Source organism: Rhipicephalus sanguineus, chromosome 4 (genome assembly GCF_013339695.2).
Source record: "Rhipicephalus sanguineus isolate Rsan-2018 chromosome 4, BIME_Rsan_1.4, whole genome shotgun sequence".
In the NCBI taxonomy this organism is placed as follows: domain Eukaryota; kingdom Metazoa; phylum Arthropoda; class Arachnida; order Ixodida; family Ixodidae; genus Rhipicephalus; species Rhipicephalus sanguineus.
Window position 1 is genome coordinate 61,204,111 of NC_051179.1, and position 20,562 is coordinate 61,224,672.

Sequence of the window (20,562 nt, forward strand, 5' to 3'; positions counted from 1 at the left end):
TGCTTTCGCATCCCACCATGGTTGCCCCTAGGGAGAGATGATGTGTAATTTTTATTCACATAGACACAGATGTTTCGACTATAGCAACGGTTTTCTAACCACTACGACTGCGGACAGTGAGCGTCGACGACAAAGCTAGATCCTAAGGTCCATAATGTCTACGTTGAAATCGCCGATTAGTATAGGAGAGATTTGTGTGTTCTGCACATCAAGGCAGCACTCAACAGAAGCGTGTCCAACCAGTATGTTCACGACGGAGAAGCAGCAAATGCTGTCCAGTGATAAACAGTGCTTCACTGTACAACGAAAGGACACAGGGCGCGTGACTGCGAACGAAGGGTTTCTCGCTTGAGGTGCAAAGGTCGCCATGCCTCAAGTATGGGTTATCTGCAGAATATTACCGAGAGCTCGCACCAATGCATCATAAAAGACCGTGCGCGCAAGCCAAATAAGTATGCAACTGAAAAGAAAAGTGCAAGGAAGTCGGAACCAAGTAAGTCAGCAGCAGTTGATAGTCTAGAAGGTGCAAGCTCCCTTGGCTGTCCCACACCGAATGGAACCCCTGAGGATCATGATGTGACTGCGTTTATTCAGACGCCGTCTACGCTCTCGAAAGAGAAGGCCCACACGGAGCTGCATTGTACACTAACCGCAACTGGCTCAACCCGGAGACGGACGCTGCACCACGTCAAGTTGCAGTTCACTGTAACATGGAGCAGGCAGCATGGCTGAAAGCCAAGATGGTCGAGTTGCTATCGAATCTACGCGAGGAGAAAGTGGATCGTGATCGGGAACGCACTGACAATGCGACCAAGCTGCACGAACTTCAACGCCTGCTTTCCGAAGAGCGATAACATCGTAAGAATTTGGATCATAAACATGAAGAATTCATGAGGAAAGCTGCTCAAGCAGACTTGGTGAAGGAGTACGAGTCAAAAATACAGAAGTTGACTCGAGAATTGAAGGAGGTGCGGAAGCGGCTCCTTGAATCAGAAGACAAGCTACGAAAGGCATCCCCCTTTGTGCCCAAGATTCAGCAGAAGTTGGTTGAGGAACAACGCCAGAATGACTTGGACGTCCGCATCAACAGACGACAGGAAGTCAAGCGCGATTGCCTAGCCTGCAGAGCCGTCTACAGGAGTAGCCCCAAGCCGAGGGAACCAACGAGCAATTGCGCATGCAAGACGACCCCGGTCATCCAGAAGCTGCGAGGGCCTCTCTTACAGCTCGCCAAAAAGCATGGCTGATCCCTTCGTCATAGGAATCGGTATAGCGCGAAAGTGCAACGCCTCTTCACAGTAGTGTTTATTGCGTAGTGATACATGAGAGCGTGTACAGTGTCTATTGGTGTTTTGCAGCTATAGCACCGTTTGACGTGTATGCACCCACGTTGACGCCTAGTGGCATATCTCCATCGCGACGTCTAACGCCCATGATCATAATTTAATCGTTGTGGTAGCTGAAGTTTTTAAGATATACCTGAACACAGCGTATTAACGCGGTAGCGTTAGAGAGCTCGTGTCGCAGAAATTCCGCTGTCGGCGTCGGCAGCGTTGGTTGTGAGCGAAAAATCATCCGTGAGCGAAAAATCGAGAAAGTAGCAAATAAAATAAACGATAAAATCTTCGGTCCCAATGAGGATCGAACCCGGGCCGTTCGCGTGGCAAGCAGGTGTCTTACCACAAAGCCACGACGTTGCTTGCAGCTGCTGCGGACAAAAACACTACATAAATGTCACGTAGTGAAAGGAGTCTCGACGCATTTTGTTCGGCAGGTGTCACGACGAAAACGAGCCCATACGGTGGGCGCATTCGCGACGCCATCAAACTACGTCGAAAAACGCCGGGATAGTGCAGTCATCGCCGCTAAATACACACACGAACTTTCAAACAGCTCTAAAAATGGACAACTATGTCCATCTAGAGGAAAACATATCAAACCAACGCAGCAAACGCTAGATAATGTGCTGCCATCTGTGAGGCATTGTGAGAAATATGTCTCGCCTTTTCATGGCTTCCGAGAGGGCCGGCGCGCGGCGTATATCTTGGAGGCCATGCGACTCTTGCTTTAGATCGAAAGCCTGTAAAATTCGCGCGCGTGCGTGCGTGTGTGTGTGTAACAATACACATTAATAAGTATACACTTAGTGGCTGAAGTGCGCACTAGGGGCCGGATTTCGCTATCGCGTTCAACTCTTAAAGGCGAAGCTTAAGGGTCCCCCAATTTTTGTGAATCCTGCTCAAGATGACATCAGCAAGCATATAAAGAACGCTGGTTCTCGATATGCACTTCTTGAAAGCGTCGTCAAATAAGGAGAGAAACGGCACGCTGTGCGCTCCCGAGTAATATTGTAATCTACGCCTGTGCTCATGCATACACTGCCACACTGCGCTTCAGCGGCATGGGAGGCAGAGGTTCGTAGCTTGAGCCGCGAACGCGCGCTGACGTTCCACGTCCCACTGGCCTCTATCTCGCTCCACCAAGGCACGACATTCACGAGTCAACATCGTTGTCTTTCTGCAGCGCTTACTTGCTTACTGCAGCGCTTACTTTTATTGGTCGGTGCTATCGCACTCGAAGCAGTCGGTGGCGAAACACCGTTGGTACATGTGGAAGCTGCGCTACTCCGAGAACGAGTCGTCACACGCTAACACGAAGCGAGAGGCAAAGAACGTAACTGCGCCTAGGCGATTCCCCGATGCCTGCGTGGCCATTGTTTTTCGCTGGCATCGAGACGCTTTAACCACGTCCTTCGAGATTGTGCGTCGGCGCGCAGTCTCCGAGGCCATGCTTTAACTGCGTCGCTCTGAATCGTTCTCAATCGGCGCAAGTATTGATTGAATGATTGAAAACTTTATTGGAATATAGACAAAGTGCTCTCGCTTGTTGGCTTCAGCACCATGGTGTAAAAAAATGGGACAGAAAACAAAAAAAAAGAATAAAAAGGTGATAAAAAAGGTGATTTGATAAAAAGGTGCCCTTCTACAGTGGACGAGACATCCGTGTAGATCATTTCTTCTCCGTCAGATCTAATTTTTAGGTACTCAATATGCTGCTGAGCTCAATATGCCCTTCACTGTTAGTCCGAGGCTTGGTTCATATGTTTCGGAGGCGGCCGATTGTTTGTCACAGTAATATCTTCCCATGGTGGAATGGGGGTAGAATTTGAGGTAGGGCTTCGTTGCTTAGTCCTAGTTCGCTTCTGATGTCTCTTCCCGCACGGGTTAGCTTGAGGCGCTCATTTTGGGCTTGCAGTGCTGGCTCGACGTAGTCGCCTATTGGAAGAAGTAGACCTGTTCCGTACAGGTCTTCGACCTTGGCATACTTCGGTAGCCCTGTGGCGATACGAATGCATGTTTTGTTGATGCTTTCAATTTTGTCAAGCTGGGTCGGCGTCATTGGCAGGAAGAGTAGTCCATATAGGAACCTTGAGTGGACCAGCGCTTGTGCGAGCCTTTTATTTTGACCTTCGGATAGGCCCTAGGCACTGCTTGTCAGCTTCGCAGCTTTTTCTACCCATTGGGTGGACCTTGCATTTTGTTGGTATATTATACCTAGAATCTTAATGTGCTTTTTGCGCTGTATGCTCGTGTTTCGAACAGCAAGTTGAATTTTATCTAGAATAAATTGCTGCTTTCTGTGGTCTGTGGGTTTGAGAACCACTACAAACTCGGTCTTTTCTGGTGAAACCTGGAGACCTTGTCTGTCAAGAAAATTGGTGATAACATATATTGCTTTTTGGAGTTGCTGTGGTTGCGTAGAGGTGTTTCGCGCGTTAGACCATATTGTAACATCGTCTACATAGATTCCCGCGGAGATGGACTGGACTTCACTTAGAAGATAGGCAAGTGGACGCATTGTTATGTTGAACAGCGTTGGGGAGATAACAGCCCTTTGCGGAACTCCGATTTTGTTTGAATATGGTTCACTGGTAAATGAGCCTATTTTTATAGAAAAGATCCTGTTCTGCAGAAAACTCCGAACGTAATTGTACAGCCTTCTACCTAAAGGTAGTTCTGACAGCTCTCGTAGTATAGTATCATTGGGCACCGAGTCGAAGGCCTTCTTTACGTCAATGCCTACAATAGTGCTTGGCTAATATGGTGAGGGGTCCTTTAGTAAATCCACGTATAGGCGCCGGAGTGTGTCCTGCGTAGACAGGTGGGGTCTGAAGCCAGTTTAAATGTCGTACCACATTACTTCACTTCCCCGCTCACAGACGGCAGCCCCACTCCGCCCCGCCTAGCCCCGCCAACAGAGAGAAATACGCGAGAGAGAATGTGTGGAGATATAAGGTGCGTTTGTGGAGTGGCGAGCATATGCCTCGGTAGCTTTGTCGGTAGAGCGCCGGGCGCTTATCGTCGCGGCCAAGAAGTCGTATGTTCGATTCTCGGCGGGGGAACTTTTTAACACGAAAGTGTTTTATGCCGGGATCCACCAAGACTTCAGTGACGTATTTTCGTCACGGAAATGACGTTGAAAAAATTTACACGATCAGATGGCAAAGAAAAAACCTCCGTCACTGGGCATCGAACCCACGACCGCTCAGGCCGCAACAGATACCGGACGTGCTATCCACTGCGCCACGGTCACAGACTCTAGAAGCTTTACAAACGCGCCTTTTATGTCTACCACTCTCCCGGTCGGCGGGGTGGTGTTGCCCTCTGGGAGCGGTAAAGTAAAGTAATTCATCATTACTGTGGCCTCGGCGATTAGCACCTGCAACGCGTTACACGTCCGTCCCATTCGGCGCGTTTTCAATAGAAGTTCAATTTTGTCGATGCCTTAACACACCGCGAGGTGGCGATCTTAGACCAAGCGTCGTAAAAGCGTCGGCCTCGCTCATAGCATCACGCTAATCCAAACCAAAAATAGCTCTGCGACGCGCGCCTGCCTCACCTGGCTGTAACATTGCGTTCACGCTGACGCGCTCGCCCCGAGAAAAATCGCGGCCGGGCTACCGGGGCGGCACGACGCTCTTAGCGTTTCCCTCTAGTCCGGCCGTGGTGTTCAATCACATTTTAACATGCCGCGGGATAGCGACCAAGTTCTGCGTCCAATATGCGACGCTCTTCTGGCTATCATACCTCGTTCTCTCATTACGCTTTCACCGTTAACTACTACAGATACCACAAGGGTTTGTTTATTCATTTAACATGGACGTTAGTCATCGGGATGGACATGTACCACCAATTATCAAAGTTGGTGCATCCACGTTAAACGGTGCTATAATAATAACAATATCAGGAGTTTAACGTCCCAAAACTACGATGTGATTATGACGGACGCCGTAGTTGGGGGCTCCGGAAATTTCGACCACCTGGGGTTCTTTAACGTGCACCTAAGTACACGGTAAACGGTGCTATAGCTGCCAGACATCAATATACATTGTGCAAACTCTCTTATATCAATTCAGTTACTTCTGTAAACATTCAGTTACTTCTGTAAGGGCACGCTTTACTTTCGTGTTATTCCGATTCCTATGAAGGAGGGATCAGCCATCTTTTTTGTTTCCTTCCCTATTTTCTCTCTCACCCTTATATTCTCATTTCACATCCTCCGAGCGTAGGGTAGCCAGCAAGACACTGCTCCTGTTAACCTCTCTACATTTTGCTTCTTATTTTGCTCCCTTCCCATATAAGTGCCCAAGTCGCTACAACAAAGCGAGTAAACATGCATAATTACTTCACCTAATTTCTTCTTTCAGTTCCTGCGCAAATGCCAGGCAACCCGGATAGCAAAGATCCAAACTGCAATAACGATGGAAAGGTAGGTACTACTTCACAGCAGTGCCTGTGTTCGCTTGTCGTTTCTTCCCATGACGCTTTTTCCTGTTGCGCTTTGCGACATTTCATGATGACAACCCCAGACTGTTACGCACGTATTACGTCACAGAACATCACAAAACCAGAGGGGGGGGGGGTGGTCGAGATTCATAGCTAATAATCGCAGGGAACGTTTTCACATGCCTATGATTGTATTATTGTTATTACATTTCTTTTTTCACACCGCATAAGGCAATGCCAGGGGCTCTCGGATCAATTTAAAAATTTAGAAATTGGCCTATGGCCGATAAAGTGGCGTAAATAATACTTGAACCGACAAACGACAGAAGGAACGAAAGGGACAGACGAGCGCTTGTCTGTCCCTTTCGTACCTTAATTCTTTGTGTCCCGTCCGCTGCAGAGTTTGCCAGAAGATGAAACCTCACCAACGCGCCGAGCTTTCAACGCTTGTTGAACGAATGAAAATGCGTGGCTTTTGTGAGACACTTGAACATCTTATCTTAGAAAGCCTCACACACGTTACGCGCCTCCATTCTTTATATCCGAAATATAGACTGATTATACTAAACTATTACCTGTTTCCGAGAGGGGGCGCTGCTCGACGCTGGAGACCTACCGAACCTTTTTAACATTTTTGTGCAAAATATTCCTGTAGCCTCCACATTATAGATATGTTTCAGTGTTCCTAGTTTATTTTGTCTCTGTCTCCGTTATTTCTTTATTTCCTATGTCACGGGGCGGCCGCGCTTCGTGCTTACGCCCAAGGAACAGCAAGCGTACGAGAAACAACGCCGCGAAGAACGGCGGAAATGCGACCACCGCCGAAGGGCCGCGCACTCTGCGGCCTTGGCTGAAGAACGCGCTCGCGACGCGGCGCGCAAGCGTCCGCATCTCACCGCCGACCCTGCTGCACGCGAAGCGGATTGAGTCCGCGTCGCCAAATGTTGGAAGCGGGTTTGCGAAGCCCCATGGGCGGCCGTAAGGGTAATAAAGCTTGTGAAAGAAAAGTGTTGATGAAACAAATTATATCTACGCTTTCGCGAAGATGGAATAAATAGGGATGTATGGAGCTCTCTTTAGCAGAGGCTAGAAATACGAGAAGTACACGTGTTGATAGCCCGAATGCAGACAACAGACTTACATTTATTTAGACGTAAAAAAATTTTAGGTCTCATTCTACCCTGTGAGGTTGGCTGTCCAGCGAACCTGCGACGGTGGCATTGCTGGTTTAGCTCCCAGTACGAGGTGCGGGGTACATAAAACTGTTTCTGTACCGTGTTAAGCAATTCGGAGCCGCTTTAAGCACCCCTTTAACGCCGAGCTAGAGCCCCTTCCCAGAATTTTATTATCTTCAGTTTAAGCTGTCTGGAGCAACATATTCTTGAAACACAGGTAATGTGTGCCGTTCACCATGTTTGGGACATTTTTCCTCAGGAGTCCTTTGGCATCAAAGGGAAATGAAGTACTCATAAGATTTGCCTTCACTTGTTCTTTGATGGGAATAAATATTGTGAGCCAGGCGTGCTCTGTTTTTTCGCTAGGTGCGCTCAATGTTACAATTTGTGAAATTGGTGGAAAAGTATTTTTGCGGCCAAAACTTGTATGTATATTTTAGCCGAGCAAATTCTTTTTCACAGAACTAGCTTCGAAATTATTATTCAGGGTATGAAGACTGCACCCAGGGTAAATTTCATGAATATCGGGAATGTTAACCAGGACCTGGTGTTGCTTGTTATGTGGACGCACCCTATAGTGGTGAGATGAAGCTTGACTGTTTCTATGCGCTCTCATTGGTCAAACTTGGGTCAAGCACCCAAATTTCAGTTACAAGAACAGTCGCATTCGATTTATTAAGTTGAGCTTGTGCGGCGGTACGTAAGCATTCGCTTAAGTTTTGTTTTTCATGTTATTAGATAAAAAATTCAAGACCTTTCAATGCCTATTTCATAATATAAACACGTGTGGTGTAACTTTTCATCTCGGATGCACGTAACCATGCTTTGTAAGCTGTGTTTAGCAGTGTGAATAATTTTTCAGACTCCTTACCCAAGATGCGAGTTTGCATGCAGTGACGAAGCGTTCTTCCTAACTAATAATGAAACATGTTTGGTAAGTATGTCTTTGTTTCCTTTCTGCTTGCTTCATTTCCTACATTCATTAGCGCCAGTAGCACCCATAGTTCGTCAGATGATCCATTACCGTTCATTCTAGAGATCATAAGGAAAGGAAACGTTATGTAATATTGTGAAGCCGAGCAAAAGGTTAATAGAACAAGAACGTAAGTAACAAATGAGATTTAGGAGTACTATATATTGCAATGTTCCACACCTCAAGTAGCGCAACAGTACAGGAGAGTGTTGCGTTCCGCCCCCAGGAACTCGGTCGGGACGGGCGCACTCGCGCCCCAGTGGCGGTGTTACGTGACACCAGCTTCGCGGGCTCCGTCCGAGATTTATCGGCGTTTCGGCCCGGGATGCCTGCTCGCCATTTCCTCGCACCCCGCGAGACTGAGACCGCCGCGTCGGTCGTGAAACTGACGGTGCAGGCCACGGCTCTTTCTCCGAATGGTTACGGAGAAGTGTTTGCCTGTACTCGCGCCTCTTCCTTTCGACCGAGTGCCGCTGTGTTCGGGCCCTTTGATCTCAGGGGCTGGCGCCTGGAAGCCGCGGCCTGGTCACGTGAGCGTCATCGTCTTGGAGGGGGAGAGCGTCGACGAGACGACGAGAGTCGACCTCCGGCAGCCAAGGAGAGAAGCTGCTCGGAAAATCGCTTGGATACTCAATCGGGCCTGGGGCCCTTTGTTTCTAATCGCGTAGTTTAATAAAGACCATTAAATAACCTTTAGCGGAGTCCGCAGTCTGATAAATCCCCAACAAACTGGTTGGCAGCGGCGGGATAAGAAGAAGGCTGGCGGACACCTGCTGAAGGGAAGGAACTTCGACCGACGATCCGGGATCATCGGGTTCGACTACGCGGACGAGGCAAGCGAGGAAGGCTCCACAACGAGCAGAAGGCAGACCTGACGATCTGGGATCGGCGGACCTGAGAACGTGGCTCCGGGAGACACGACCTTCGCAAGCTCGAGGTTGGGTGAGTGCTTGAGCGACCACGTTTTGCCGGACGATTAGAACAGGGTTCTTTCGGGCAATGGGCTGTGTTGACCGCCACTGGTGAGCGGTTAATATTTGATAAGTAGTGGTCAGCACTCGTTAAGGCATGAATATCTCAGTGCTAAAAAAAGAAGAGCTGTTGCTGTTGGCAGCAGAGCTCGGTATGGACCTCAGCAATAGGTTCAGGAAGCCCGAAATTCGTAGGGCGATAGACGAAGTGGGTTTTGAGGAGGACGAGCTCACCGAAGCCTGGGAAAAGATATGTCGCGAGAAGGAGAAAATGGAGGAAGAGAAGAAAGAAAGAGCTGCAGAGAAAGAGAGACAGGAAATGAGAGAACAAAGGCAGGCAGAACTTGAGCTTGAGAAAATAAAGCTAGAGCGGGCGAGATTAGCGCGCAGTGCGGATGCGGCGTCGCCGCAAACAGAGAGCGTGAAGATGACGAGTTTGCTTCAGCCGTACAAAACAGGCGATGACATCGGTCTCTACCTGATTAATTTTGAACGGATCTGTGAGAAACATTCATTTCACCGGGACACATGGCCAGAACGGTTGCTTGCGTTGTTACCGGGAGAGGCCTCGCAAGTCGTGGCCAGACTGAGCGCAGCCGAGGCAGGCGTGTACGGCTCAGTGAAGTCGACTTTACTCGCTAAATACAGGCTTTCCACAGAGGAATTTCGGAGGAGATTTCGACAGGAAAGGAAGAAACCTAGCGAAAGCTTTGTTGAGTTTGCGTGTAGCCTGAGTGATAATTTTTCAGAGTGGGTAAAAGGAGCAGGGGCGGATAACTTCAGTAAACTGGGAGATCTAATCTGCTTAGAGCAGTTTTATGACACCCTGCCGGATAACGTGCGTCTGTGGGTTAAGGATAGGCAGGAAGGTGTGTCTGTGAAGAACGCAGCACAGCTAGCCGACGAGTATGTGGCAAGTCGAGGTTTCAGGACACCGACCAATAGCGCACATCACTATCCAAAGCCAGCACCACGACCACAAGCTTACACTCGAGGGCAGCAAAACACAACGAAAGAGCGAGACGAGACTAGTCGGAATTCGGCGCGCGCTGAAGGTAGGGCGAAAGAGCCTGAAAAGGGTAGAAAGGAACACCAAAATAACTCAGAAGAGCTCGAATCCCGAGCTAAGGTGGCGTGTTTCAAATGCGGCGAGACAGGTCACTTCGCCCGAAACTGCTCAAAAGGGAGACCAGTATTTGCGTGCATAAGTAACCACCCGAGTAATGTAGATCTCTTGAAGCCGTACATGACTGATTTAATGGTAAATGGCAAAGAGTGTAAGGTACTCAGGGACTCCGCGGCCACCATGGACGTAGTCCATCCGAACTACGTAAAAAGTGGAGACTACTTATCCGAATGCGCATGGATAAGGCAGGCCATCAGCGAAGATTCCGTGTGCTTACCTATGGCAAAGGTACAGATTCAGGGACCTTTCGGAGCTATCGAGACAGTGGCAGCAGTCTCTAAGGGGCTACCCGAAGGCTACCCGTATCTTTTCTCGAACAGCTCAGAGTCATTACTGAACAAGAGGGGCTGCACATTTGCTGAAGCCCAGGTCATGGCTTTGACGAGGTCGAAAGCACGCGCATTAGCTCAGCAGCTGCGTTACGACGATGAAGAAAGTGCCAAAGCAAAAGAGGAAACAACTGGATCCAGAATAGTTAAACCGGAGGAGGAAGTATTTCCTATTTCTCCTACCGAAAAATCGGAAGTAGGTCAGGCTAATGAGCCGCCCGAGAAAAAGAAAAACTTTTCGAAGGGAAGAAAAGATCAGAGTTTACAGGGATCTGTGTTGGCACCGATCTCGCACAGCTACGAGCGCATGCTAGGTGTTGACAGGGAAGAGTTACGGATGTCTCAGAAGAATGACCCTAGTATAGCGGTTCTGAACCATGAAAACAGTGAAGGAGTGTCGTCACGAAACATTTCTTTCGAAGTGAGGAACGGTATCCTGTATCGTAAATACCGAGATAGGCGAGGGCAATCTTATGATCAATTGGTGGTGCCGTCACCGTATCGCAAGGACCTACTCAGTCTTTGTCACGATCACTCGTGGGCAGGACACCTGGGCATAAATAAAACCAAGAAAAGGCTGCTGCAGGAATTTTATTGGCCAGGGTGTTTCAGAGAGGTGCAGAGTTTTGTGAAAACTTGTGACACTTGCCAGAGAGCCGGTAAGTCTAACGACAAATGGAAGGCGCCGATGGTGAAAGTGCCCGTTATTTCTGAACCCTTCCGTAGAGTTGTTGTGGATTTGGTGGGGCTGTTGCCGAAAACAAGTGCGGGAAACAGATACATTCTTACACTATTGTGCCCTGCAACGAAGTTCCCCGAGGCGATACCCTTAAAGGAGGCAACTTCGGTCGAGGTAGTGGATGCTTTACTTTCTATATTTTCACGCCTCGGTTTCCCGGTCGAAATGCAATCAGATCAGGGAACAGTGTTCACGAGCGCACTCACGACCACGTTTCTCGAGAAGTGTGGCGTGAAGATTTTGCATAGCTCAGTTTACCATCCGCAAAGCAACAGTGTGGAGAGATGGCATGCTACCGTCAAAAAGGTTTTGAGAGCGGTCTGCCACGAAAGGAAGTGTGACTGGGATTGTTGCTTACCTGGCACGCTATTTGCGTTGCGCACAGTGCCACATGAAGGAACCGGGTTCGCACCGGCAGAGCTAGTATATGGCCGAAATCTTCGAGGTCCACTGAGGTTAGTCCGTGAGCTGTAGGAGGACGATCGGGTGCCTAAAAGTGTGATCGAGTATGTGTTGAACCTAATGCAAAGGTTACATAAGTGTCGTGAGATCGTGAAAGGCAACCTAGAGGCAGCGCAAGACGCTTCGAAGCGGTACTATGATAGAAATGCCCGGAAGCGATCATTCAACACAGGCGACAAAGTGATGATCTTGAGGCCGAATCGCCAAAATAAACTGGAAGTCCACTGGGATGGACCTGCCGAGGTTATCAGTCGCCTTTCAGAGGTGAACTACACCGTGAGATTACCGGGACGAAAACGTGAGGACAGGGTCTACCACGTAAATCTAATGAAACCGTTTTTAGAGCGAACAGCAATTGTCAGCATCGCTATGAATGTTTCAGAGGATGTTTCTCTAGAGGTGCCTTGTTTTCGCGGGAAAACGGGCCCTAGTGTGGAAGATGTGATAGCTTGTGCGGTTAACAAGGACGAGTTGGGTACAGCTAAGGTGGAGGATTTGAAGAGCCTTATTCAGGAATATCTGGATTGTTTTGGGGAAAGGCTCGGAAGGACTCATTTAATACAGCATGACATCGAGCTGACTACGGAGGTCCCTTTTAGCTCCAAGGCGTACCGCATGTCTCCGCGACAGCTAGACCTAATGAAGGCGGAAGTTAAAAGGATGCTTCGCCTTGGCGTGATCAAGGAAGCGTATAGTGACTATTGCTCCCCTTTAATGTTAGTGGAGGTGCCGGGGAAGGATCCACGACCATGCGTCGATTATCGCAAGTTAAATGCGATTACAAAAGACCAGGTCTACCCCTTGCCTAACATCGAGGAAAGGGTGGAGCTTGTAAGCAGGGCTACATACATTTCAACCCTAGATTTAGTAAGGGGATATTGGCAGGTGCCCTTAACAGAACGAGCAAGTCGCTATGCGGCCTTTGTAACGCCTTTCGGGGTTTATCAGCCCGTTACCATGAGCTTTGGCTTGAAAAACGCGCCGTTCTGTTTTTCAAGGTTGATGGATCGGGTACTTGAGGGACTGGAAGAGTTTGCGGTGCCCTATCTGGATGACGTGGCCGTATTTTCAAATGATTGGGAGTCTCATTTGCAGCATACTCGAACGGTTCTTGAAAGGATCAAATGGGCGGGCCTGACTATCAAAGCCGAGAAGTGTCAGTTCGGTCAAGCCCGGGTCACGTATTTAGGACATGAGATAGGACACGGAAAACGGGAACCAATGAAAGCCAAAGTGGCGGCAATAGCTAACTTCCCGAGACCGGTAAACAAAAGGGATGTGCGAGCCTTTCTAGGAATGGCCGGGTATTACCAGCACTATATCCCAAATTACTCGGAGCTCGCCAGCACGTTAATTGACAGTCTCCGAAAACACGAATCGGAAGTGGTCACTTGGAGCGCCGAGAGAGAGGAAGCTTTCCAAAAATTGAAAACAGCTTTGTCTTCACGGCCGGTGCTTGTCGCGCCAGACTTCGGCAGAGAATTCATTCTCCAATGTGACGCTAGCAACCGAGGCCTAGGTGTCGTCCTAGCCCAACTTAACGAAGGAGGTGAGGAGCACCCTGTGCTGTATCTCAGTAGGAAGCTGACTCCACGAGAAGAAGCTTTCAGCACCTCCGAGAAAGAATGTTTGTGCATTGTGTGGGCCATTCAAAAGCTAGGATGCTATATTCAAGGCACAAAATTCACGGTCGAGACTGACCATTGTCCTCTTTCATGGCTGAAGCAAATGTCGAGTAAAAACGGGAGGCTGCTCAGATGGAGCCTCATATTGCAGGAATACAACTTCGAGGTCAAGTACAGAAAAGGAACCCAGAATAAGAATGCCGATGGACTGAGTCGCGGATTTTAGAAGTTAAACACAAGCTTTTTTGTTGTTTTTTTAATGTGTTCGTATCGCTGACTCAGCTGGGCATTGAGCTAACGGTTTTAATTTGCCTTTTCTAGAGCTGACCACCATTGGAGAGAACAATAGAGAGAAAGACAGAGGTAGTATTTGTAAAGCCATGGGGGAGTTATAGCGTCCGGTGGGCGTGTCGCTCGGGCACGCCGACCAGAGTGCGTGTGCTTGTGTTGTGTATCCTAGGGACAAGGCCACAAGCGGCCAAGTGTCTTCATTTACCAGTCCGAGGAGCAACCCCGACTCTTCGGGCGACCTGACAGCTGGCCACCCTTCGGTCGGATCTTCCGGCGGCGGAGGAGTCTGTTGCGTTCCGCCCCCAGGAACTCGGTCGGGACGGGCGCACTCGCGCCCCAGTGGCGGTGTTACGTGACACCAGCTTCGCGGGCTCCGTCCGAGATTTATCGGCGTTTCGGCCCGGGATGCCTGCTCGCCATTTCCTCGCACCCCGCGAGACTGAGACCGCCGCGTCGGTCGTGAAACTGACGGTGCAGGCCACGGCTCTTTCTCCGAATGGTTACGGAGAAGTGTTTGCCTGTACTCGCGCCTCTTCCTTTCGACCGAGTGCCGCTGTGTTCGGGCCCTTTGATCTCAGGGGCTGGCGCCTGGAAGCCGCGGCCTGGTCACGTGAGCGTCATCGTCTTGGAGGGGGAGAGCGTCGACGAGACGACGAGAGTCGACCTCCGGCAGCCAAGGAGAGAAGCTGCTCGGAAAATCGCTTGGATACTCAATCGGGCCTGGGGCCCTTTGTTTCTAATCGCGTAGTTTAATAAAGACCATTAAATAACCTTTAGCGGAGTCCGCAGTCTGATAAATCCCCAACAAGAGGCACAGTTGGAGCAGGGTCAAACCTCCATGTCAAACCTCCCAGACGTGCGCTAGACCCTCTAAAACATTGCGGGCAATCATTTTAGCGCACTATTTGCCCTCCTACAGTAATTCTACCACAACTTTTTTTTTTGCCCTGAGCAGTAATTTCAATGTTACTGTATAGGGAGCGAAACCCTGAAAATATCCCTCAAAAAACATCACTTCACGCAGCGTCTTATTAAGTACTTTTTTTTTTAATTGAATTTGGACTGTGTACTTGTAATCACAGTTTGATCTCCACTGAATTCAAAAACCTATGCGAGAGTTCTCGAAACTGAACGCAAATAGCATTTTTGGTAGAATAAAAGAAAAGAAAACAGCGGCTGCCGTCGTAGGCCTTCTTGAGATGCTGAGCAAACCCAATGACATCATTTCGGTATGCCGCGTCGACTGCGCCAGCAGCACTGTTAAAGCGTGGCCTCCGCGATTATATCTGACAACGGCACGCAGCCGTAACTAGTCACGGAGGCCACTATTGAAGCTACGAGAGACACTTGATCACATTGCGCTAGGCTGTTTGTCGTTATCGCAGATATTGTAATACAGCGGCAGAAAATTAAGCGCCTTTATGCTTATTTGAGCATCCCGTACATAAACAGCGCTTTCACAGTTAATTCGGGTCACTGAGTGGCGGTAAGCTTCAGTCGGAGTGAAGCGCGGCTGCACCAGCAGAACCGAAGATGACGTAGTTCCGGTTAGTTCGCTTCCACGCCCACACTTTCGGCGCGCTCGCGTCGGCGGAGCTAGACAAACTTTTCTTTCGCGTATTGTAATGCTCCTGCGGCAACAACTGCTGAAATAATTACGACACCATTGACAATCACGTATGTCCTCTTTAACTACGAAGTATTGCCGAATTCTAAAACCCCTCCAGCTTCCCTTTAAATTTCTGCTGGTTGCTAGAAAACGAATGGCGCTTTCTTATTCCCGTCCACTGACGTGTGCTACTTCGTCTCATGATATGCTTTCTTGTGCGCTAAAATGAATGTCCACATATTTTATAACAAAATCTGAGAGGGTTGAGTGCAATGTCTGGGACGTTCAGCCCGTTCGGCAGTGACCCAGCAGCGTGAGATAACTTCAGTCTCGCGGGAGCGTTTCTTATACTGGGCGTTTTACAGTGAAAGCTGTTATGATATCATTTCAACGGCCGTTTTTGGCGCCGTAATTGTCCGCCGCCGCCGCCGGGGTCCGTAACCACTATCGCGCGAAATGAGAAAAATTCCAGGATGGAACGGGGTTCGAACCTGGGCCCTCTGCGTGGGAGCCCAGTGTTCTACCTCAGAGTCATGCCAGTGCTTTTTTGTTTGATCATGGTATTTAATAGAATGCGTATGAAAATAGTACACAGTATCACAACAGTCTATAACACAGAGTTACACAACTACAGACACTTAGCGACAATGAAATTACAAGCACTGCCACAAAAACTGGAAGACTAACTTATAGTCTTTCATTCCAGGGAGAGTTCTTCATCAGGTGTTGCACAGAAAAGGTGGCGAGGCTAAGCACCTCGCCAAGATTGTGTACCAGTCCAATCTGAAATCAAGTTCGTCGTAAACTTCTTTTAAATTAATAACCATTCGGGTGAAATGTATACGTGATGAGGTGATCGGCTCTGCGTTACGGTCCTGCATTCGCGTCTTCCACAAACTGTACATACCAGTAACAAGGAACATATCGTACGGCACTTCATCAAGAGGTGTTGGCATCAAATAACGAATAGTGTACGAATTAATTTCAAATTCTTTCTGCAGAGTTCGCTGAAGGACATCCCAGAAAAGAATCGCATCTTTGCAGCTCACGAAGCAATGCTCTATTGTTTCAGGTACATCACAGAGACGGCAGTTGACCGACGATACAAAAATGCCTTTTGTTCGTAACCATGTTTTTACGGGGAGTGTTTCAGAATGGAGTTTATAGAAGAATATTTTTGAATTGGGAGATATATACATTTTTTGCACTCGTTTCAACACATGATGGCCTGGAAGATCAAAATATGATGATCGGTACAGCGGAGGAGGGAAGAGCATAGATATTAAGTCCTTATATAGTGTTTTGCGTGATACAGTATACAAATATTTTGTTGAAAATCAGGCCTAATTGCCTTGGTATGTATTTCAAACACGAGCGCGTAACGTAAACAGGAACTTAGGAAGATAAGGACAAGTTACGCACTCGCCCAATCAGCCATTTTGGCTGGGTATATAACTATGACAGTAAAAAAAAAAAGCTTTTGCACTGTCTGGCTTCTGATCTAATTTGTTGCAGTTATCTATGCGGTGCATGCTTTGCTGCTGGCTCAGCGATGATTGCCTTCAGATATATCAGTGAGCGCAAGATAATCTGTAATGCTGCGTTTTATAGACAACATGCGCATTGTACGTGTTGTGCGTGCACGAAACACAGACCCTGCGGTGATGCCGTTTCGGCCACGCAGTTGTCGTGCACTGCGTGACACTTCCACGCACTTCACCTTCGACATGAGCAACACGTGGAGGAAGCGTTGTCGGCTGCAAATCGAGCAGAGGGAGGGGAAATCTAGGACGGGTCGCCGGGGTTCTCCACGTTTTTCTCTCGCGCCCCTTCGTCATCTTGGAAAGCAAGCACGCATTGCTGCTGCATTGTGAACTGTCACAAAGGTTTAAAAATACCGAAGAGCCGAAAATTGCCCGTCAAGTTACGGAGCACGTGCGACAATGTAAACTGTAAACAAACAAGAGCCACATCAAGCGGAAGTGCATTGCGACTGATCGAGCTCGCCGATGACTTAATTTGCTGACGTATTTGCAGTTGCCGAAGTGGGCAGAGTCACGACGACGGGCTACGCCTTCCCCTCTCTGTGGCGGAGAATTGTGGCGAGGCCGCGCAAAAATTTGAAACCAGATGAAACGGATGTTCTAACGCCTGTAACTTCCCATTATAGCACGTACTCGCAAAATTCTTGCGGCAGCATGTTCACAGAGCAAAAGTACGCACATTTCTCTTCATTACAATTGTTGCTGGTTGTTTGCTGGCCCTTTAAGTGACCTCCAGCCAAACGTCAGCTCTGTTAAACCGGGCACTCAAAGGAGATCCGGGCATCGATTCGTGAAACAAGCAAGAACACCCAGACAATCAGCCAAAAGTTTTAACAACGGAGCTGTTTATGCTCGGCTTACCCCCGTATAGCATTCGCGAAATCTATCATCATTATGCCGGTGGGCGCTCCTTCCGTCTCCTTCATCTACTGCTTCGCTCATCGAACACGTGCGCGAAACGCGCTCTTCCGCTACGCCGATTTGTCCGGCGTGGGATGCAATAACAAGGATGGGCGTACAAACGAGTACAGAGAGAGAGAAAGAGAAATAAGGAGATAGAAAAAAGGGAACGAAAGACATGAAGAGAAAGAAAGCGAAGAAATGGCAAAAATATGCAGACAGAGAGAGAGAGAGAGAGAACAACTTTACTGGTTCGATCCGGCAAAACAGGGGAGGAGATAGGGATGGAGACTCTTGCGTGCCCGCTTGCCCTACGGAGGCGGGGGCCGTACTACAAGCCCGAAGGCGAGCACTGGCCGCCTCGCGCTCCAAGGGGAACGTGGCACGTGCTGGATCTTGTCTCTGTGGGTAATCTTGCCTTCGTTGTGATGCTCCGTATCTTCGTCCTAGACCTTGCGTCCACCCTTATCCGTTGCCCCGCGACAGAAATAGACAGAGAGAGAAAGAGATAGAAACATGCCCATAAAATGACATAGAAAAAATAGAGACCAAAACGGAAGCAGAAAGAGAGAGAAACAAAGAAAGAGAAGGGAATAGAAAGAAAGAGGGAAGGGAAAAGAAAGAGGCGGGAACCAGATGTAAAATCACGTAACACCATTAACGTGGCATGTTCCCGCCAAAATCACGCCACTGCCCTGAGCCAAAAGCCAGCGCTGTTATCCAGTCCCTCAAACGAGACTTCTGGACATTGTTGAGAGAAAAATTGGCCGCGTATCTGCGTGCTTCGCTGCAAATGTCGTGTAAAGACGATAGAAGAGGCGCTGTGTGAGATATGGACGCCATCTGGCAATACGTCGGGAAACATGAGTGCTGTGTTGCGTGCTGGTAGTCCCGGCGTAGCAGCAGGCGAAGACCTTTGCAGAGAAACGTCCGCACTCAACGAGTACTCTCCACACACTCTTTTATTTACACGTCGCCTGGATAAAACAGGAACGCCAGAGCGGCGCCCACAACCGGCAGCCTGAAGGCCGCCCACAACGCTGCTTTTTCATTTTTTAAATATTTTTTTTCACCTTCTTGGCCTTCTCAAAACTAAAGTTTTTCAACACCAACCCATGGCATTCGTACAGTGCAATACAGAACCGAAACCGAAACACAACAATGAGCTCGTGCGAAGGGCACGGAGGAAGGCAAATTTCAGCGCAGTCGCATTTTCAGCTTTGTTGAAACAGCGCTCACTAGACGACGACGAAGTAAAAGAAGGCACACGACAGGCAGCGCCTGTCCTGTGCCTTCTTTTACTTCGTCGTCGTCTAGTGAGCGCTGTTTCAACAAAGATGAACGCATACCAACTCGCTCAGGCTTCCATTCTTATGCATTTTCAGCGCAGCTTAAGAAACTAGGATCCTTAAAATTACGTATGTATGCATTTTCTATTAAAGGAACACGCCACCTAATACTTACCTAGTGATGTTGCACCTCAGATATGCATGATATTTACTTTTTGATCGACAACGTTCACAAGTATGAACAGCCATACCAGTTCAAGACGGCTGGCCCTTGGGCAAGTGGTTCAACTTTGGCCGAGTGGCTGAATCGAGGGACGTGCCGACAAACAGAAAGACAGAAAGACAGACCAAAATTTCTGCGTTTAAGTTCCCCAAGAAAGACTATCGTCTTTAAAAAAAAAATGCGGTTCACACTATCACTCAAACTGTAACTTCAGGTACGCTGCAGTTTTATTCGCAATTTCCAATAGTGCCGTTCCGAAGGCATCATATACAGTGCATCATACACCTGCGCTTTCAAACGCCAGCGCTACGCCTGCGCTCTTATAAACGCCTGTGGCTGCGCGCAGCCGAAGCTAATCAAGGAGGTAGCGGTTCCGCGGCGCGGATGGCCGCCTCCTTCTAGAGACGGCGCCACGCTGCGTGTTGAGCGCCACGCAGCGTTGCGCCTAAGATTGCGGCTAGTAAATTTTCCAACCAACCTGCTTTGCCAGTAGCCATTTCATGTTTACATCTACTCTCGGTTACCGGAGAGCCAGCCATCTTTATTTTGAATTGATTTTTTGTGCAAAATGTCAGTATAAGACAGGCAAATTTAGTGTTACTTCTAGCAAGTGCACTTCGCATCTTGAATGTTATGCTGAATGTACAAGATAAATTGGGGTCAAAAGTCTTGTCCAAACGGACGCTTCTCTAAGTAGTTCTTATTCTATTCAGTCAGGACCAGCGTTGCCAGATTGGAAAGGGGCTTCGACACCAACCCCAGAACAAAATTTCACCAGATTTCACCAACACTACAAAATGGCGACTATGACGTAATTTTTTTTCTTTTTAGCGTTTTACTTTGCAAGAGCCCTGCCCCATAGAAAATATTTTTGTTGTTTATAATGATATTATTACAAAGGAGAGTGATTTGATTATTTCTGCATTTTTTACTTGTGGCTGTCAGCGTATTCGTATTTTGTCCGTCGCCGGCACGGGGACGGAGCCCCGCCCCTAGAAAACGGACCAATCAGAAATCAGTTCACGTTTGGAGTTCTGAGTTCTGAGAAGAGCCGGAAGAGCCACGCGTCGACGGTCCCCGGGTCCGTGGCCTTGGAACACTGAACGCGCGCCTGACTGAATGGGCCATAAAACGGGGGGACAAGTGGTTGTTTTTGTGTGCGTGTGTGTGTGTTTGTGGTGCGAGGAGGAGAGCGCCAGCGAACCATTTGAGCTGCGTGGACAATTCCTATTTTGGTGCATTAGTCGGTCAACACTGCACAAAAACGAGCTGCTTTCGACACCAAAGTACACTGTAGCCAAAGGCCCCGCCGCTGCCATTGAAGAAGGCAGGCGTGTGCTTCCCGCAACATCCGGTGACCGTGTGCCTATGGCGCACTGTGTATCGGCAGGCGAACTTCTCAACGAACAAAGCACCGCGGAGTGACATACGAGAACGGAAGAAAGACAATATATATAAAA

The 20,562-nt window shown here is 48.6% G+C and overlaps 1 protein-coding gene across 15 annotated transcripts in view; it reads left to right on the plus strand.

Annotated features, from left to right (window-relative positions):
- Positions 1–20,562, plus strand: part of LOC119390073 (clumping factor A) — a 136,648-nt gene that overhangs the window by 101,191 nt on the left and 14,895 nt on the right. For all 15 annotated transcript variants that reach the window (XM_037657611.2, XM_037657610.2, XM_049414633.1 and 12 more), the window contains 2 exons: positions 5,708–5,769; positions 7,824–7,895. In XM_037657611.2, the coding sequence (XP_037513539.1) occupies positions 5,708–5,769; positions 7,824–7,895 (134 nt within the window). The remainder of the gene's footprint in view (positions 1–5,707; positions 5,770–7,823; positions 7,896–20,562) is intronic.